The following is a 21,422-nucleotide window of genomic DNA, read 5'->3' on the forward strand; positions in this document are numbered from 1 at the left end:
AAGACTTTTGGTCTCCTTCCCATTGTCCTCAAAATGTGCATCTCTGACCTTATACTTGTTCTATGCCATTGGTTCAATCTCTTGTTACTCCCAATTCATTTTCCCCTCTCCTTGGAAATTTACTTGTGTTCACTCTGTCGTTAAGAAAGGTGATCCGTTTTGGCCTTCAAACTATCACCCCATATAGGTACTTTCTTAAGTCATGGAAGCTGCTGTTAACTCTATCATTATCCATCACCTGGAAAGTTCTGTCCTAATTCACAATCAGGATACGAATGAAAGCTTGTCCTCTGATAGGCAACCCTTCTCTATCCTCTGACCTCTCCATTGCAACCATTCTCTTGTTTTATTAATTGCCACTACTATGGTAAGTGCTTCTCTGAACTTTCCTTTCTTACTCCTTATAAATTTCAAATACACTCATTCTCCTCCCTATATTCTTACTGTGATGAAATTCATTGCAGAGCCTCTTACTCCTAACTCATTCTTTCCCAGGACCTCAAAACTGTAACTCCTTACGTTCATCAGTGTTTCCTTCTTCCCTTGGTTTTCAGGATTTTAAAACCCAAGTTTGACATTATTTTCTCACTTTTTGATGTATCCAGTCATCTTTTTACTATTTTCAGTCTTGATGGTGTCCTGGACTATGACCTTGGTCTTCGCCCCTGTTTTCTTAATTTTAAAAATAATGATCATCCAGCCTAAAATGTAGGTGACCACTTTGGGGGAAGTGAAGAATTTGGCATGTGTCTGTTGGGATATGAAGGTTGTCTAACTACAAACCTGTGTAATTAAAATTTGTAGGGAATGACTCTGCTAATGATGGGATCAGCAGAGGCATTGCCTGAAGAACCAGTTGTACGTCCAACCTTTATGGAAGACATGACAGAAGAACAGCTAGCTTCAGCTGTAAGTATTCTCAAAAGTTAAATTATTTCACAATAGCATGATTGCTGTGTGGGGTAAAGTGGGGGAAGAAGCTGCAGCATCTTCAGAAGTCTGGGGGCTGGGTCTCAGTAGCAGAAAGTAGAAGAGGCATTAACACCATTATGGGAAGAAGCATATTCCCTTGTGCATGCATTGAAGTCCTGACTTGATGGTATTTCCTGGGACCTTTTTTTTAACCATCTGAGATGGATTCCTGCATGAGCACATCGTTCGTTTATATTTGATCAATTATATTGGCCTCCTAAAGTTAGCTAGCTGGGTGGGGATTGTGAAATATGGGAGTGGGAGAGAAGAGGTATGTATCCAGAATCCCAGATGTTCAGAGGCCCAACAGAGTCCGTGTGCTGTCTGTAGGAAAGGAGAAGGTTGGAACTAAGTTTATGGGTAAGTTTTCTGAATTGTTGAAATTTTTATGTGCTATGTTTGTTTTTATAGTTATATAATGGAGTGGGTGAGGAACTCTGATGGCAATTGTCTATCGCAGTGACTTTTTTTGTTTGAATGTGATTAATTTCATAAAAAGACTAATCTTTAATGACACTGCATAAATTATTAAGGGTCTGATTAGTTGAAATTCTGGGATGTGATAGGTTGATGCTTTGTTCTGCAATCTGGTTAAAGGGACTCTACAGTACTGCATCACACAGATATGTATTCACAAGATTTTTAATAGATGTAAATAACCACCTGATTAATGAATATGTAAAACTATACTACGCATAATATCCAATAGATTCCAGTATTATAAATGCAAGCTGTCTTAAGGAAGAATGGAACGGACAGGATGGTAAGTGTAAGGAGAGACCTAGCTCTGAGAATGAAAAGGCCAGAGCCTGACAGCAGGAAAGCTGAATGAACCTGGAATGGGCAGGAAGCAACAAAAGGCTTGGGAGACTGATACTGGGGACTCAAGCTCAGGAAGGTGAAGTTTAGAGCAGGTATTGGGATTTTGGGGACACTTGGATGGATGTGGGGTTTGGGAGTTTTGTGTTGAAATGTAGTTTTGCATCTCACTGTTGCAAAAGGCAGCTAGCCAAAATTGCGAATAACAAGCTCTTTATGCACGTGCTTTCTAGCATGTGTTGTTAAAGTCAGGCTTCAGTTGGGTGGACTAAGACTGGGATGTGAAATTTTGGGGGAGGGAGTATGGGAAGTTATGGATGTTCAAGAGGCCCATAAAGTGCACTGGGCCATGGAGAAAAGCTGCTAGGGGACTTAAAGATGGGAATTTTATGGATAAATGTGTATTTTTCCCTAAAATGTTGAAGTATTTAGTTTCTTATAAATTTTATTTTTTATCAGTATGTTTGAACAGTTGTTACACTCATTTTTCAGTGTAATCAAATCTGTTGCTGTTAAAGGTAGATTGTAGATTTACATTTTGCTTTCCCTTGTTTCCCCCACTCCTACTCAAGGTACTTGCACACTGTCTATAAGAACATAAGAAATAGGAGCAGGAGTAGGCCATATGACTCTTTTACTCCAACCCCCTTGCAATAAAGGCTAACATACCATTTGTCTTCCTAATTGCTTGCTGTACCTGCATGTTAATTTTCTGAGATTCATGTACGAGGACACCCAAATCCCTCTGAATACCAACATTTCTTAGTGTCTCACCTTTTAAAAAATATTCTGCTTTTCTATTCTTCCTACCAAAGTGCAAAATTTCACATTTCCCCACATTATACTCCATCCGCCACCTTCTCGCCCATTCACTTAGCCCTTTGTAGCCCCGTTGTGTCCTCCTCACAGCTTACTTTTCCACCTAGCTTTGTATCATCAGCAAACTTGGATGCATTACACTTGACCCCCTCATCTAAGTCATTGATATATATTGGAATCAGCTGAGGCTCAAGCACCCCACTAGTTACAACCTGCCAACCCGAAAATGACCTGTTTATTCCTACTCTCTGTTTTCTGTCCATTAACCAATCCTCGCTAACAAATTACCCCCAATCCCATGAGCCCTAATCTTGTGTAACAACCTCTTGTGTGGCACCTTGTTGAATGCCTTTTGAAAATCCAAATATACTACATCCACTGATTTCCCCCTTATCTACCCTGCTAGTTACACCCTCAAAAAACTAATAGGTCTATCAAACACTATTTCCCTTTCATAAAACCGTGTTGACTGCCTTGTCATATTATAATTTTCTAAGTGCCCTGCTGCTACATCCTTAATAACAGATTCTAGCATTTTCCCTACTACTGATGAGGTTCCCTGTTTTCTCTCTTCCCTCCTTTCAGGCCAGCAGAGAAAATGCCGTGGGAGCAAAACAGACTGGCTGCTCTTGCACTTAGTGGAATGTTATGTACTATCATGGCTGCGGAATGGTGTGTGGCAAAAGGGACCACAAATAAGATTTGGGGATGAAATTGTAATTTATTTCCGATTCTTTTTCCCACACCCAATCCCCTGGCTTCCAGGTATACAACTTTCAATTACAAGTATATGGCAAACCAGTCCTGCAACTATTTTTCTGGTTCCAATGCTATAGTCTATTCAGTTCACCGGAGCATTTGTTTATAAGCACATGAGTAAGCATGCTGATGTCTTTCAGAGGTGCAATCCAACGTTAACAAGGCATTTCACTGAGCTCACACTCTGATCCATGATTCTCGTAATTTTGGTTCTTGTATAATCTGTAGTCACAAGGCTAACCAACATGCTCCCATTCCCCAGGGGGAATTGGGTAGAAAGGGCCTATGTTCTCTGGAGTTTAGAAGAATGAGAGGTGATCTCATTGAAACATATAAAATTCTTAGAGAGCTTGACAGGTTAGATGCTGAGAGGCTGTTTCCCCTGGGAGGCTGTACTGGTGCTACTAAGAGGTGCACAAGAGGATCCTACAGATGAGAATCTCTAATTTGCTGCCGCCTTGTTTTCCATCACCCCACAGCAAGAATTGTCAACATGGAAATCAAATCTGTGAAGCACCTCTCTGTGTTACAATGTGTTGATGCTGTACTATCTACCTGATGACTGTGTTTAATTCTGAGATTTGTTTTAATACAAATGACTGGCTATTGTGGTTTATTTTTGTTGGTAGATGGAGCTTCCATGTGGGCTCACCAATCTCGGAAACACTTGCTACATGAATGCTACTGTGCAGTGTCTACGTTCGGTGCCTGAGCTCAGGGACACCCTGAAAAAGTAGGTGACAAAAAGACTGCAGCAAGATTTAGAATATATACTGGTTTGCTGGGTATGCAATTACATGATAATTTCCCTCTTCAAAATGTATTAAACGGTGTAAATACAATCAGTGTAAAGTAACACAGGATTATTTTTGAAAGAGGATTTGAATTGGATTAATGATAGTTCTCTTAATTTTACATTGTTTCAAGTCTGATCTACTTCAAAGCATTACAAACTGACCAGAAAGTTAATGAATAAGTGGAAGTAATTGTAGTAACTGAAAGTGTTGATTGTTAATGGTAAATGAGCGAGTACCTGTTGCAAAAGGTTATAAAAGAGGCCAGATGGTTTCCCACAAGAAGAGTCACTGATATTTGCACTTGCACGCCTTGTTGCTGCAGGTTAGCATGGATTTAGGATGCCTTTCTCAGATCTTTGGGAAATGTTCTAAAATGGAGGAAGAAAAGTAAAATCTCTTGCAAAAGTGACAAAAAAAGCAAGAATGTATTTTGTATATTGGATATATTAAGGAGCCATGGGATGCAGATTACACCCTACAGGTTATGATGAGCATAACAACTGGAATTTGGATTTTGTATATTCTGCTTTAGAACATTTTAAATAATCAAGTATTTAAAATGAGCTATGTAGATAAATAGGTTGCGGAGAGCTTGTTGCTGTTTTCTTCACACTTGCTGGTTGTTCTCAATCATGACATCACCCCATGAAACAAAGCATATTTCATGGAGATGTCATTTAAATATAGTGTAAGTATAGATGCCACTGCGATACGTTTTTAAAAAAAATGAACTTAGCACGGCTTCTATCAAGTGGAAATAAGCTATTTACATTAATGAAAATTTACAGACACTCGTAAAATATTGTATGCCAAAAATTGACAATAGTGGAAAGTCTGAAATTTAAGCAGTGCCAGACCACAATGAAAGCAAAGGAATAATTCTTGTTTCATGCAATTATATTAACAATTATCTTAAAAAAAAAGCACCATCATTGTGCATCTCTTTTCAGTTTTCTGAAAATATTTATTTAATTATTCTCAAATGCTTCTAGATTTAAAGGTGCCTTGAGAGCTTCAGTAACTATGACTCCACCACAGTATATAACGGCAGGTAAGTAGTTCAGTCTTGATATTTTGTATAAAAATTTCAATTTAATTCCTACAATTTGTATATGGCACTTCCTCCCCATTCCCCCCCCCCACCCCCCAAAAAAAAACAGGAGAACATGATAGGTTGTTGTGTCTGACTGAGTTGCAGCCCTCCTGATCGTTCAGTGGGTAAACGTAGTGCATTGTGTGACAATGAGTCTGGAAGACCAAGAAGAACCTAGCCATGATGTTTCTTCCGTGCTGAGCTAACCAAGATCAGCAGGGGTGGCAGTGGCGGTCCACCATCGGACTTAGTCTTATGAAGCGGAAATGGGAAAAAAATCAGTCAGAATGCCCTCTCTTGATTGTTGTCTAACAACCCTTGCTGGAAAGTGTGTAGTGTAGATATCAGAATCAGGTTTGGCTGTGATCGCTCCTACAGTTGAATAACCCACAGGCACTTGCTGTTTAGGCTCATAACAGAAGAATATCTACTTAGTTGAGGCAAGAGGGCCGCTGCTGCCCATGGAACTATTTATACCTAAGCATGAGATGGGGTAAAGAGTGAACACGAGAGGTAACGTTTTGAGCAGGGAAATATTTTCCTTTTTGCTAAGTAAAAATTAGTATTAGTGTTGAAAGAAGCTAAATTACCAGCTTCTCATAGTGTTCTATCTTTGAATTTGCACTCAAGATATATACTCCATTTGATGAAAAATGTCCATTGGAATTAGTTTTTTATTCTCTAGCTGTGCTTACATGCTCCAGAGCTTCAACCAGAACAAATGATTTCAATTTTGGTTTTAGTTCTGTTAACCTTGAGTTCCAATGCATTGTGTTTGCAATTTAATAATTTTGTGCATTGTACCCTAATATAATTTATCTATTATTACATGCGCACTTCCCTGTGTCATGATTTGAGTAATGTTTTTTGTCAACATTTACAATAGAAACTGCCCATGTAAACATAATGGCACTTAACTGTCACAGTATAGTTGTACCCCTTCTACCACTGGTGGTGCTGTACAGCCCCCCCAACCCATCACCAAATTGCTGAATCCCTTTTGACTGATGGCCTGAATTTCTATGTCTCCCTGCCTACCTTGTTTTGGCTGGTATGATTTTTTTTTTCTTTTAATTTCAGGTTGCCTGCAAACAGGCCCTGTTCACGTTTCCAATCACTCTTTTAAAAATTTTGACTTTCCAGTGCTGATGTATTTTTTTTTAAAAAGTCGTCTTGCTTCACAGGTTCAACACGACCCTGGTGTTGCTCATTAAAAATTCTTAGCCTTCCCTCCCTAAAAAAAATTATCCTGATCCTAGCCCCAGCCTCGCTCTTTATAAACTTTATGCCTCACCACCACCAGCAGGTCTCCAGCCTTGACTCCTGCTCTTTAAAACTTTAACTCCTAATGCTTGTTTCTCTTCACCCCTTCTTCAAAACGATGCCTGCTTGCAGGTCCCCAGCGGTGACATTTTAAAATGAATCCCATTCCGCATATTCCAACCTGACTCTTCACTGCAGTAACCTGGCCCCAACTGTTCACAAAAAAATTTCTTTAGCCACCAACTCCAGGCTGTGTTGATTTTAGATTTTATTTACATTTGTTTCAAACCCCCAGTCTTAAAATTTTTCTTCCATCTATTTTCCCATCAGGCTCCCAACCATACCCTCCAATTTACTATGTACAATGTCATGGGAGATCCACTAATAATAAAAATGATAAATTGTAATATGTGTGTGTGTGTGTGTTTATTACAGCTTTTCGAGACCTATTTGAATCAATGGATAAAACATCCTCTAGTATTCCACCTATAATTCTACTGCAGTTTCTTCACATGGCCTTCCCACAGTTTGCAGAGAAAGGGGATCAAGGGCAATATCTTCAGCAAGTGAGTTATTTAAAAAGCATCTTCTAACATGTTTTCTGCTGGTCTTCTACCTGTCAAAACAAGGATGTAAAATATTCTGGTTTTTTTTTAACCTTAGTGATATAACTAAATTCTAATTGGATAGTAAGTGATCATATTAGTTTTTTATTATTCCGCTGGTCTGGAATGTTTGCTGATTTTTTTTTTTCTGCTCCCTAATTATGATGGGTCATAATCCCTCTAGAGAATCCATTTAAAAATAATACACCACGCATCTAACCAAACTGATCTCCTTCCCTCCATATCAGCGACAATCGTGTGATAATTAATCTGCCAAGCTATTATGTTTTGTGTTGGAAATGGGTCGGACAGTAGGGTTAGTGACGACATGCAACTGCAATAAGTAAGGAGCAGTAATGCTACTTGAGTTTGAAATCCTAATAATTATACACCCAAATATGGTACTTACGATTCCTTCAATTTTTAAAAAAGAAATTAAAGGGATTTATTTTTTATTCATTAAAATGAGCCTGGTTGATCTGAGTTGCTATCCATCAGCTGATTGCTATCCCTGCTTTGTATTATGAATCAATAGCTTCCAGGGAAACTTCAAGGGCCATGTTAATCTTTTTGTTATAATTGTAAAAGTGAAAAGTAAAATTTAGGTAAAGTGATATGTATCTCTGAAGATTGTGACTCCTGCAAGATTTCTAATAGTACATTCCCCCCTCCCCCTTTTAGGATGCTAATGAATGTTGGATACAGATCATGAGAGTACTGCAACAGAAACTTGACCCTATAGAAACAGAGACACCTATGGAGGTAAAGATGCAGCTAACGTAGCTGTTTCTATATATTCTCTCTCTCTCTCTCTCTCTCTCTCTCTCTCTCTCTCTCTCTCTGCATAGTACTACTGCCTTAACTTACTGTAATAGCTAATTCCTGAAAAGTTACTACTTCGGTTGTTTGCATCAAAACTGATCTAGATCCTTGAACACTTCAGTCATCGTTAGTGCATTGTTTTTCTCTCCCCATCTCTCCTGAAGGCATTGACTCCTGCCTGGGGATTGTTTCCATAGGTGCACCACAATTCTTTGCCCTTGTGACCATTAATGATATGTGAATGTTGGTGACTATTTGACATCACAATTGAATCAAACCTTTAACCAATGTCAACCATGCATTTCCAATAGTGGATCGTGATCAGAAGTGGGAACATTGGCCTTTCCCCACGCCTTCCCCTCTAATATAGGTGCAATGAGGCCAATTGTAGCCTCGGTGCCCTAAAATTAGAGAGGGGTGGGTTAGGAAAAGCCAGAGTACTATCACTCTGGCTGTGGTCAGGTAACTTGGCACAAAAACAGGATTGCACCTGGAATTTTCATGGTTACTGTGCTTTGACTACTTACGGTATAAATGTGCTGCCCCATTGAGAGTCTGCATGAGTAATCTTTGATTTGATTAAATGATTTGATTGGGGTTTTGATTACAGTGATAACTGGTTTAGCACTATTTATGAAATTCAACTTTATGCATAGAATATAACAATTTCAAAGTGCTGTAGTGGATTTCTGATTTAATAAACATGGAAGTGAAGAATTGGTAATATCCTTTCCTATCAGCAAAATTTAGAACCTTTCAAATGATTTCATGGCATTTGTAGTTAGATAATATGAGGTAAACACTTGTTTCCTATGTTTTATTTTTCTCTCCTGTAGACTAATTCAGAGGGGGCAGCAGCTTCAACAACCAAGAAAAATTTCATTGATCAGTTCTTCGGTATAGAATATGAAACCTCGTATCCTTTTCTATTAAAAATAAAATCTGGAGCAAAGCAGGTGGAAAGCCTCTTTTGTTGGGAAAAATCTGAGGGAAAAATAAAGACTTGCATTTATAAGGTCCCAGAACAGCAGTGTGATAATGACGTGATTTTTTTTTACATGATGTTGGTTGAGGGATAAATATTGGCCAGGACACTGGGGAGAGCTCCCCTGCTCTTCTTCGCAATAGTGCCATGGGATTTTTTACATCCAGTGAGAGGGCAAATGAGGCCTCGGTTTGTTGGCACCTCCGACAGTGCAGCACTCCCTCAGTACTGCACTGGAGTGTTAGCCTAGGCTATGTGCTCAAGTCCCTGGAGTGGGACTTGAACCCATAATCTTCTGACTCAGAGGCGACAGTGCTACCAGCTGAGCCCATGGCTGAGATTACGAACAGTTATTTTGTGTAGTGATGCTTCAATACAATATTTTATCTCTTCTAAATCCCCCTGCCTCCCCTTGGGTTACCTTTTGACTTCAGCATAAATTTGTGCTCCTAGGTCTTTACCAATCCCACCTTGTTAATTGACTGCTAGAAGCTATGGGATAACAGCTGGAGGTACTTGGTTTTCCTCCTCCTGCCTCCCTCCCAATCTGTGAAATGCCTGACCTCTCAAAAGAAGAGTGTAAAAATGTATAATTTCCTTTGTCCCCAGCAAAACCTTTACTTACTCCCATTCCGGTTGATCCCACTGGTATGGCCCCCATCTTTGCTACATCGGGTCCAAGGGTCACAAACTTTTGAGCATATTTGGTGCAAAACTTGTTCAGCCATCCATCTGCAGATCCAGCTGGACCACATCAAGTGCTATTGGGCCTCACTCTCCTCCGTCAAAAGAGCACACTACTCCAGGATCATCATGGAGAGCAAAGATAACACCTGGCTACTTTTCTCCACTACTGACCTTCTGCTTAATCCCCTCCATCCTTGCCTCCAACAACAAGCACGAGGGGTTCACGGGCTTCTTTATCAATAAGGTTGAGACAATCCATTCAGCTGCCTCTGCTGCTCCCCTCGCCCACCTTCCTGCCCAGCAACCAAACCTCTGCCCAGGATTCCCTCTGCCCTAGCCCTTTCTCCACTTTCTCTCCTGTCTCCCCATATGTACACACTGTGCTCATCTTGTCCATGAGATCCTGCTCACTTGATCCCATTCCCTAAACTACTGACCACTCAACTACCCTTCTGGGATCCTATGATAGCTGACATTGTAAATGATTTCCTCTCCAGGTACTGCCCCTCTCATTTTCAAAACTTTTGTCACCACCTCCTCCTCAAAAAAAAAAACACCCTTAGCCCCTTTGTCCTTAGAAGCTACTGCCCCATCTCCAATCTCCATTTCCTCTTCAAAGTCCTTGTACGTGTTGTCACCTCCAAAACCCACGTCCATCTTTCTTGCAACTCTGTTTGATTCTCTCCAATGGGTTTCCGTCCCTGGCTTAGCAGTGAAATGGTCCTAACCAAGGTCACAAATTATATTTTCTGTGACACTGACCTTTGTACTTTATCTCTCCTCGACCTCGCTGCGGCCTTCGACATGGTCGGCAACATTATCCTCCTCCAATGCTTTTCCTCCGTTGCCCAGCTCAATGGGATTGCCCTCACTTAATTCAACTCCTACAATCTGATTGTGGCTAGAGCAACACCAGCAATGGTTTCTTTCCCTGTATCAAAACATTTTCTCTGGAGTTCTCCAAAAATCTGTCCTTGGCTCTCTCCTCTCCTCTTACTCATTTCATTGCTCTCCTGTCTGGCTTCCCCTTGGCCCTTGGCGACAACATTCACAGACATGCGGTCAGCTTCCACGTGTACGATGACAACACTCACTTCTACTTCTCCACCATTTGTCTTGGCCCCTTCACTGCCTCTGTGTTGTCGGACTGTATCTCCAGTATGCAGTCTTGGATGAGCCACAATTTCCTCCAGTTAAATGTTGGGAAGGTCAAAGCCATCATCTTTGGCTCATGCCCCAGACTCCAAAAGCTCGCCATTGATTCTATCCCCCTCCTGGCTATCGTTTCAGACTGAACAAGACTGTTCGTAATCTCGGCATCCAATTCGACCCCAAGCTGCGCTTCTGACGTCATATCCCTTCCATCACAAACATCACCCAGTTCCACGACCATAACATTCTTTGCCTCTGCCGCTGAAACCCTTTGTCACCTTCAGACTCAAAAACCCATCCTTCACTGTCTGTAAACTTCAGCTCATCCAAAACTCTGTTGCCCGTATCCTATCTCACACCAGATCCTACTCATCTATATTGACGACCTATATTGGTTCCCAGTGTCCTAACGCTTCCAATTTCAAATTCTCATCCTCGTTTTAAATCCCTTCATGGCCTTGCCCCTCCCTATCTCTTAACCTCAAGTCGTACAACCACCCACCCTCCCCGAGTTCTACATTCCTCTGACTCTGGCCTTTTGTGCATTTCCCCTCCCTTCATTACACCATTGGCAGCCGTGCCTTCAGCAGTCTAGGCCCCACACTCAGAAATTCCCTCCCTATATCCTCTCCACCTCCCTCTGCTCCTTTTAAGGCTCTCCTCAAAACCCATGCCTTTGACCAAGCTTTTGGTTACCTCTCACAATATCTTTGTCTCTGTGTCCATTTTTGTCTGACACCTCTGTGAAGTGCCTTGGGATTTTTTTTGCACTAAAGGAGCTAAATAAATGCACGTGGTTGGTGTTTATAAGCTACTAGGCTGGTCATAATTCCATATATTCTCTGAGTGACCAAATAAATTTGGACAAAATAAGTATCCATAAAAAAAATTCCATTTGTTACGCCTGTGTCTCATCAGTTTTGGTATTTTGGAAGGATATATTAAAAATGAAACTGGGTAACCCTATGTATCTATTACTATGAAGCTGAAAACTACTGTAGGGGAATTATAGTGATTCTGTGCTTCCAGCTGGGTGCCATGACCAAAAACAGTTCGGAGCATCAGTGTTGCCATATTTCTGACTAGCACTTCCTTTGCGCACAACTCCTCAATAGGAACGTTGGATTGGTGAATTTCTCCTTGTGTTCCTTATTTTGACGGTGTGACAGCTCATGAAGATCTTCCATATAAATCTCATTTTGGGTCTAATGAAGTTGATTCATCTTTGCTTTTTTAAATGCTGCGTAAAAATCTAGAATGATTGACTGTAGCCATCAATGCCCCTTTAAGAATTGGCCTGCTACTAAGTTATTATCTGTGATATCCTTTTAGATTTTGTTTTTCTGGCTGAATTATCTTGTTTGAACAATGCTGAAGATCTCCTCAAAAATATTGGCTTAGAGCAGTTACTTAGCGTGACAATGTGAGGGGGTTGAGTTAACAGCACCAGAAGTAGCAATTAGCCTAGTGTGTATCTGCAATTGCCATTTGAACTTGTGTACCTTGTACTTGCAGGTTGAAGCAGATACTAAATCCATGTAACTGGTCATCAGCGCTCACTAAAATTGAAAGAAAAATTAACAAACAGTAATACAAATTTTCAATCTTGTTTAGGATGCTTGGAGTAATCCATATATTGCTTTGTCAGTACTGCCTCATAAAGGTTCATCCTTAATATTTTTCATTAAAGCATGAAGTGCACTGAGGCAGAAGATGAGGAGGTAACAAAGGGCAAGGAAACTCAACTTCAACTTAGTTGTTTCATTAATCAAGAAGTCAAATATCTTTTTACAGGGTTAAAGTTGGTAAGTACCAAAATTTGTCAGATGGATTCATGTTTAAAGGCTTTTAATGAAGGCTGAGACACATGAAATGATGACAAATTAATTGGATTGAAAATCGCCTTAGCATTAGAAGCCTCGACAGTTAGAATTTACTGTTTTCTTATAATTAGAGGTGTGTTTCATTCTTTTATTTTCAAAATTGTCAACAAAGCAGTAGAGAATGTTGAATCATAGAATCATTACAGCACAGAAGGAGGCCATTCGGCCCATCGAGCCTGTACTGGTTTTGCAAAAGCAACCCAGTTAGTCCCATACTAAAGATTTGTTCAAGAATTGCCAAAATTGCATCAGCTGTACTAGGTCAGTAAATAATTTTAATTTTTAAATTTCTCAGCGACTTCAAGAAGAGATCACCAAACATTCTCCTACATTGCAAAGAAATGCCTTGTACATAAAATCTGTAAGTATCATAATGGCATAAATTGCTAAATTTGGGGTTAGAGTGCATTTGTAAGTTGTCAGTAGATAATTAAATATTAGCTTTAAGAAAAAAGATGACCATTGTACAAACTCTGCACAGGTAGCATTATATTCAATAGGTAATGTTTTTAGGCCGTATCTGTGAAATATGGGGGGTAATTTTAACCCCCAAGAACGGGTGAGTTTGGGGCATGTGGGCAGTAAAAATAGTTGATTTTTGGAGTGGGACCGCATCCCAGCTCCAACGCGCCCACATCCAGGTTTAACCTAGGCGCGTTTGGACGCGTGTGCGCAACAGAAACCTGGAAGTCCCATCCCCACTTAAACCCAGGTGGGCTGATGTACCTCATTTTTTGCTCTTAATTTTTTTGTGTATTCGAGATGTCAAACAAATTTAACCTTACGTGTTCGGGTTTCCCATCGCTTCTGATTCACGTCAGATGAAAGCAGGCAGGAGGGGCCAGATCCATGAGGTGAGTGCCTTTATTCCACTGCTTGTGGGCTTGGAGGAGCAGGGGTGCCTCACCCAGGCCCAACAAGCTCACCTGGCGCAATTGCAATTGGCTGACCCCCCCCCCCCGCCAGATTGTGCGAGAGGACTCTTGGTTAGATTTTCCCCCTTCCCCCAAACCTAGGAATGCTGCAGCCAATTGTTGTGCCATTCCTGCAGTCGAGGCAGTCAGCCAGCTCAGCGCACATAGGATGAAACAAGACCATCCTAGTTTATATGACTCTGCCAGTCCGCTGCCTTAACCAGCTGAGCCACTTTGATCTTTTCTAATTAAATCTTTAACTAATTCAACGCTTATTGGCTACAAATGGAATTCTTTCTTCACTTCTCCCTCAAAGCTTTTTTTTTGCAGTGCAATGCTTTGGAGTGTTAATACCTGAATGCAGGTTTGATTTTCTGCCCTCGCCTCCCCATATACTATTGATTTTAAAAAAAGATTGGCCTAGAACCATGCTATGGATGTTTCTCATGGCTGTTGGAACTGTGCAGATGTTCTTGATTTTGCTTTGTTTTCTGCAGAATTCCTCTTTGATGTACACTATTTTTAATATGGTAGATGTTTGTGGAAATATACAGATAAGTTGCACAAACTGAACAAAACATTTTGCAGTTCTATTGGGTAAAGCAGCTCTGGGATGAATTGTAACACTATGAAACCCTACATGTGCTCTAATTAAAGTGTAATCATTTGAATTTTTATTTCATCATTAATTTAAAATCTTTCATTTAGTCTAAAATCCAGCGTTTGCCTGCCTACCTGACGGTTCAGATGGTGAGGTTTTTCTACAAGGAGAAAGAGTCTGTAAATGCCAAAGTTCTCAAGGTTTGTAATTATGATCTATTGCAGACCAGCACATAGTTGTTTGAAAAACTATTTCTTCAATTGTTTGTTTAGATGCCTATTTCACAGATTGAGCGACCTTAGTTTTGCTTGTTATTCATTTGTTTTGGTTGCAAAGCAGACAGCAATGTTTGGGAGGTTAATTAAATTGAAAACTTTCAAATGGGACTTCTCTTGAAATAAATCTAATAATACATTTTTAAAAAAGGAATACTGCTCATGAAAATTGTTCACATATCTGTTTTTAAAAAAAATGCAAACTACACGCTAGGTGCAGTTAACAGATCATAGTTGGCTACAGATGCTGCACTCTCATGGTGCTTCAAAAATGACATTGATCTGGCTTAGAAACATGCTGGAATCAAAGTTAGAAGGGCATGAAGTTGGGAGAGTTTTAACGTTAATTTTTCCAGGCTTTGTTTTCCCCCTTTTTAAATTGGAATAGCTTGTTGTTAAACATACTGAAACAACTGAGAGTGTTTGCAAGAAACTGACTTCCGCTGCAAGTGGTTGTTTGAAAGCAGTGTGAGTAAGGCACCACAGAACCAAAGAATTTTGCAGTGTTGAAGGAGATAATTTGGTGCTAGCTATTTGCTAGAGCAATCCAAATGTAATCCTACTGCTGTGCTCTCTCCCCATAGACCTACCTCTTCCTGTGCTGTATCTTACTCTGCTTCAAATATCTGTCCACTTTTCCCTTAAAAGATGCAGTGGTCGCTGCCTCAACTATTCTTTGTGGCAAAGCATCCCATCTGCATGCTCCAGCAACTCTTTACAAAAAGTAATTTCTCCGAATCTCTCTCCTCAATCTCATAATGAAAATTTTAAATTGATGACACCTCATCACTGACTTACAACCAGAGGAAATAGTCTTTTCCCACTCATTGTAGCAAAACTCTTCATAGAATCATAGAAAGGTTACAGCATGGAAGGCAGCCATTCGGCCCATCGAGTCCTCGCCGGCTCTATGCAAGAACAATCCAGCTAGTCCTGCCCTTCCCTTTCCCCATAGCCCTGCAAATTTTTTCCTTTCAAGTACTTATCCAGTTCCCTTTTGAAGGCCATAATTGAATCTGCCTCCACCACCCCCTCGGGCAGTGCATTCCAGATCCTAACCACTAGCTGTTTTTTAAAAAAAAAAGGTTTTCCTCATGTCACCTTTGGTTCTTTTGCCAATCACCTTAAATCTCTGTCCTCTGGTTCTTGACCCTTCCACCAACGGGAACAGTTTATCTCTATCTACTCTGCCTAGACCCTTCGTGATTTTGAATACCACTATCAAATCTCCTCTTAACTGTCTCTGTTCTAAGGAGAACAAACCCAGCTTCTCCAGTCTATCCGCATAACTGAAGTCCCTCATCCCTGGAATCATTCTAGTAAATCTTTTCTGCACCCTGTCTAAGGCCTTCACTTCTTGCCTGAAGTGCGTGCCCAGAACTGGACACAATACTCCAGTTGTGGCCAAACCAGAGTTTTATAAAGGTTCATCATGACTTCCATACTTTTGTACTCTATGCCTCTACTTATAAAGCCCAAGATCCCGTATGCTTTTTTAACCGCTTTCTCAGCCTGCTCTGTCGCCTTCAATGATTTGTGCACATAAACCCCCAGATCTCTCTGTTCCTGTACCCCTTTTAGAGCTGTGCCCTCTAGTTTATATTGCCTCTCCTCGTTCTTCCTACCGAAATGTATCACTTCACATTTGTCTGTGTTAAATTTCATTTGCCACATGTCTGCCCATGCCACCAGCCTGTCGATATCCTCTTGAAGTCTATCACTATCCTCCTCACTGTTTACTACCCTTCCAAGTTTTGTGCCATCTGCAGATTTTGAAATTGTGCCCTGTCCACCCAAGTCCATTAATATATATCAAGAAAAGCAGTGGTCCCAGCACTGACCCCTGGGGAACACCACTGCGCACCTCCCTCCAGTCCAAAAAACAATTGTTCACCACTACTCTCTTGTTTCCTGTCCCTTAGCCAATTCTGTATCCACGTTGTTCCTGCCCCCTTTATTCCATGGGCTGCAATCTTGATGATAAGCCTCCCATGCGGCAATTCACCAAACGCCTTTTGAAATTCCATATATACCATATCAATTCTATTGCCCTCATCTACCCTCTCTGTTGCCTTATCAAAAAACTCTATCAGGTTAGTTAAACACGATTTGCCTTTAACAAATCTGTGCTGGCTTTCCCTAATCAATCTATACTCATCCAAGTGACTGTTAATTATGTCCCGGATTATTGTTCTAAAAGTTTCCCCACCACTGAGGTTAAACTGACTGGCCTATAGTTGCTGGGTTTATCCTTACACCCTTTTTGGAAGAAGGGTGTAACATTTGCAGTTCTTCAATCCTCTGGCACCACCCCCCCCCCCCGTATCTAAGGATATTTGGAAGCAATTTCCACCCTTACTTCCCTCAGCAACCGAGGATGCATCCCACCCGGACTGGGTGACTTATCTACTATAAGTACAGCTAGACTTTCAAATACCTCTATCAATTTTTAGCCCATCCAGTATCCCAACTATATCTTCCTTTACTGAGACTCTAGCAGCATCTTCCTTGATAGAGACAGATGCAAAGTACTCTTTTAGTACCTCGGCCATCCCCTTTGCCTCCATGAGTAGATCTCCTTTATGGTCCCTAATCGGCCCCGCCCCCCTCTTGCTACCCGTTTACTGTTTACATGCCTGTAGAAAACTTTTGGGTTCACTTTTATGTTGGCCGCCAGTCTATTCTCATACTCTCTCTTTGCCCCTTTTATTTTCTTTTTTCACTTCCCCTCTGAACTTTCTATATTCTGCCTGGTTCTCACTTGTGTTATCAACCTGACATCTGTCATACTCCCCTTTTTTCCATTTCATCTTACTCACTATCTCTTTTGTCATCCAGGGCGCTCTGGCTTTAGTTGCCCTACCTTTCTGTCTCATGGAAATGTGCTTAGACTGCTCCCAATCCATCTCCTCGTTAAAGGCCGCCCACTGTTCAATTACAGTTTTGCCTGCCAATTTTTGATTCCAATTTACTTGGGCCAGATCTGTTCTCATCCCGTCGAAATAGGCCCTCCTCCAATTGAGTATTTTTACTTTAGAGTGGCCCGTGTACTTTTCCATAGCTGTTCTAAACCATATGATACTATGATTGCTGCTCCCTAAATGCTCCCCCACTGACACTTGCTCCACTTGGCCCACCTCATTCCCTAGATGCAAATCCAGCAATGCCTCCTTCCTCGTTGGACCAGCAACATACTGGTTAAGAAAGTTATCCTGAACACATTTCAAAAATTCCTCCCCCTCTGTGTCCCTTATTATTATTGTTATCCCAGTCTATATTAGGATAGTTGAAGTCCTCAGTTATCACTACTCTATAGCTTTTGCACCTCTCTGTAATTTCCCTGCAAATTTGCTCCTCTGTCTCCTTCCCACTAGCTGGTGGCCTAAAGAATATACCCAGTATTGTAATGACACCTCTTTTATTTCTTAACTCTAACCAAATAGATTCTGTCCTTGACCCCTCCAGGGCATCCTCTCCATTACTGCAATATTCTCCTTAATCAATACTGCCACCCTCCTTTTTTCTTTCCCTCTCTATCTTTCCTGAACACCTTGTAGCTAGTAATATTTAGTACCCAGTCCTGCCCTTTTTTGAGCCAAGTCTCCGTTATCGCCGCGACACCGAATTCCTATGTGGCTATTTGCACCTGCAGCTCACCAACCTTGTTTACCACACTTCGTGCGTTAACACACATGCACCGCAAACAAGTCTGAGGCTTTCTTGTAGTCTCTTAGTCTGGTCCTACCTAATACTGTACTATTACTTGCTGCGGTGCTATCTTTCTCCCCCGATCCTTTGTGCCCCTTGTTTCTCCTTTCCATTGCTACATCCTGGTGGCCATCCCCTGCCAAATTAGTTTTAACCCCCCCGCCCCTGCCACAGCACTAACAAACCTCCCTGCGAGGAGATTGCATAGTTGTAAAAACCTCAATCTCCTCAGCTATCTGTGCTCCAGTGGAAATAATCCGTGTCTTAAGCCTCTCCTCATAACTATAGTTTCATATTCCTGGTAACATCTTAGTGAATCTACAATGTATACTTTCATTGCACTCAAAATTGCACAGTCACTTTAACATAAAATTCGGCATTGCTTCTTTCCTTGTTGGACCCGTGCATACGGGTACGGTAGTGTTTATGTTGCTGGACTAGTTCAGAGGCCTGGACTAATAATCCAGAGATTGAGAGTTCACATCCCACCATGGCAGTTTGAGAGCTTGAATTCAGTTTTTTTAAAATATGGAAATATAAAGCTGGTATCAGTAAAAGTGACCAGATGCTGTCTGACTGTTGTTAAAACCCAACTGGTTAACTAATGTTCTTTGGGGAAGGAAACCTGCTGTCCTTACCTGGTCTGGTCTATATATGACTCCCACACCAACGTGGTTGACTCTTAACTGCCCTCTGAAGTGGCATAGCAAGCCAGTCAGTTGTATCAAACTGCTACAAAGAATAAACTGCAGCGATTCAAGAAGACCCACCAAAAAAAATATTCCTATTCCTTAACTCTATCCACATGGATTCTGTCTCCAATTTTGTTTTGAATGCTTTGTATATTCACGCACATACCACTTAATCTTGACTGCTATTTTTTTTTCCTAGTTTTCTCATTTAATTTTTTGATGTCCCTTGTCCCTTCTGCAACAATGTTTTCATCTCATGACTTCAAAGCTGGTATCTTTCTATAATTTTTATTACTATTTCAATTACATTTTCTGCTTGTATTCCAACAGCTTCATTTAATCCCGTTCTCACTGTAGTGCCAATTCTAGACATTCCTCATTCCCCTGTTGTACTGCATTAAATCTGCCCCACTGCTTTATTTATCCTCTCTATAAGGATGTTGATACCATTTCCATTCAGCTGAAAGCCATCCCTTCTGTATAACATTTCCTTGTCCAAGCTCGCTCCAATGCCGTAAGAATGTGAGGCTTGCCCTGCAGCCACTTGTTGATCTGCCTCATCTTCCTCTCCTTAAAGTGCCCATTGTGTGCCATGAGAATCAATCTGCCTGTAGCTACTCTTGAGATCTTGCTTTTTATATAGTGTCTATCTCCTTAAACTACCTCTGCAATGTAATAAATGTGGGTACACTTGTTAGTGTTGCTGTTTGCAATTTTAAAACTTGATTTTGGAAAAGCAGTAGTTGATGAGGGGAGGGAGATGTTTTGTTTTAAGCTGTTTCTACATGTACTTAACTTTAGTTGACCAGTCATTGTCATCTTTATAATTTGCTGTTCAGTAAAGTAGCTTCTAATCTGCAATGTTACAAATTGTATTAGAAATGTTTGTAGCTGCAGGCCAATTACTGTAAACAACTTTGTGGTTTAATTTCTGCAGCAGTTAGAAGAACAAATGTTTTTATTATTGTCCTCAGGATGTCAAGTTTCCTTTAATGCTGGATGTATATGAACTATGCATGCCAGAGCTACAAGAGAAAATGATTCCATACAGGTCAAAATTCAAAGATCAAGAAGACCAAAAAGTTGATACGCAGACAATGAAGGTAATCTGTGAATGGCCATTCCTGTAGTTGAGCGCAGGGCCGCCTTGGGTGCGACTTGGCTGATAACGTAACTGCTCAATGAATCTGACATTAACTTGACTTCTGTCGAACTGTGGTACAGTGCATTAGATACACGATGAGCCTGAATTAAATAATGCCGTACAATTTTTCCAGGAAGTAAGTGACATCACTCTATTGAAGGTAAAGCATTTTCGTGCTGAGGAATGGAGTGGCACCCATCAAGCTCTCCTAGTCCAGGTGTAGCATAGTTGTATAGGTGTAGCATACAGTAAAACTTCCTCTACCCCAACAATGCGTCTCAGCCCTACGTCAGAACAGAACCCCCCCCCGCCCCCCCAAATTAATTTCTATTTCCGACATCAGTCATCCAATAGCTGCTGTTGAGAGGTTGCAAATTTATCCTTGAATTAGGGCCGATTTAGTGCTGTGACCATGCCTGCTAGGATCTTGATTGCTGTTGCCAAAACTCATTTCACAATTGCACCTTTACAACTAGTCGAATGAGGAGACACTCGTCCCTTCAGCCCAGGCAAGATTTGGTCCAAAGGCCATTATCTATCCCGCTGCACCACTCTGATCCTTGTATCTGATTTTTACCTTACAATACTCAAAAGTGGTCTCATGCACTTAGATTATCTTAACTGCTGAAAACCAATGCATGGAATTTGGGACTTCAAACCTTAAGGACAAAATTAGAATGCCATTGCATTGACTAGTTTTCAAATCTGATAGCAAATTGGTGACACTATTTTGTGTATAAATAGTTACAAAAATGTTGGCAAAATTTTAAAAACTTTCTTTAGTTCTTAAAACAAAAGCTATATCACCCTAGTGGGTAAACTTTGTTGAAAGTAATCCAGTGAAAAATATGTTTGAGCAAGTGTTATCTGGGTCTGGATAGATCAGTAACATAAAATGAATTTTTGCTTTTTGTTCATCCAACCTGGAACTTAGCCATTTTTAATCACTAAAGTAGATATTTTGTTGTATACTAACTAATGCATTCATTTTTATTATTAGACTGACACTAAAAATGGAAGTGGAGAACCAAAAGAAGTCAAGTATGAGCCATTTTATTTCCCTGATGGTAAGTAGATAATTAATGCTTTGTTCCAAAGTCTCCTGTAGTATGAAGTAATCAATAATTACTGAAGTTCAATAGGTTATTTTTTCTTATATTTTGGGTAACTTTCTTTTTAAAAACATTTTAAAGCTGCATGCAAGGGGCAACTGTCCCTGTCAAAGTATATTTTGCAGCTATTAGGCAAGTCAGAATATCAAATTAGAAGGGATAACATGCGATGTATTGTGGGCCGATTTCATCAGTCCCTGGGGCTCGCCACTCAAATGTGGGTTGGAAACATTAGCATAGCTGGCTGAAACATGCAGAGCTTTCTAGGGGAGATTAATTGCATGTTTATTTGGTAATAGTTCATGCTGATATGAAATATG

At 40.6% G+C, this 21,422-nt stretch overlaps 1 protein-coding gene across 2 annotated transcripts in view; it reads left to right on the plus strand.

Annotated features, from left to right (window-relative positions):
- The window catches only part of usp14 (ubiquitin specific peptidase 14 (tRNA-guanine transglycosylase)), a 52,427-nt gene that overhangs the window by 17,076 nt on the left and 13,929 nt on the right, over window positions 1-21,422 (plus strand). Inside the window, exons 4-14 of one of the 2 annotated variants that reach the window (XM_067979745.1) lie at window positions 805-909; window positions 3,999-4,102; window positions 5,159-5,217; window positions 6,958-7,088; window positions 7,809-7,889; window positions 8,786-8,865; window positions 12,464-12,578; window positions 12,952-13,017; window positions 14,279-14,371; window positions 19,821-19,949; window positions 20,991-21,057. In XM_067979745.1, coding sequence (XP_067835846.1) covers window positions 805-909; window positions 3,999-4,102; window positions 5,159-5,217; window positions 6,958-7,088; window positions 7,809-7,889; window positions 8,786-8,865; window positions 12,464-12,578; window positions 12,952-13,017; window positions 14,279-14,371; window positions 19,821-19,949; window positions 20,991-21,057 — 1,030 coding nt within the window. The remainder of the gene's footprint in view (window positions 1-804; window positions 910-3,998; window positions 4,103-5,158; window positions 5,218-6,957; window positions 7,089-7,808; window positions 7,890-8,785; window positions 8,866-12,463; window positions 12,579-12,951; window positions 13,018-14,278; window positions 14,372-19,820; window positions 19,950-20,990; window positions 21,058-21,422) is intronic. The other variant, XM_067979746.1, reaches the window with a different exon arrangement.

This window comes from Heptranchias perlo, chromosome 3 (assembly GCF_035084215.1).
Source record: "Heptranchias perlo isolate sHepPer1 chromosome 3, sHepPer1.hap1, whole genome shotgun sequence".
Taxonomy (NCBI): Eukaryota; Metazoa; Chordata; class Chondrichthyes; order Hexanchiformes; family Hexanchidae; genus Heptranchias; species Heptranchias perlo.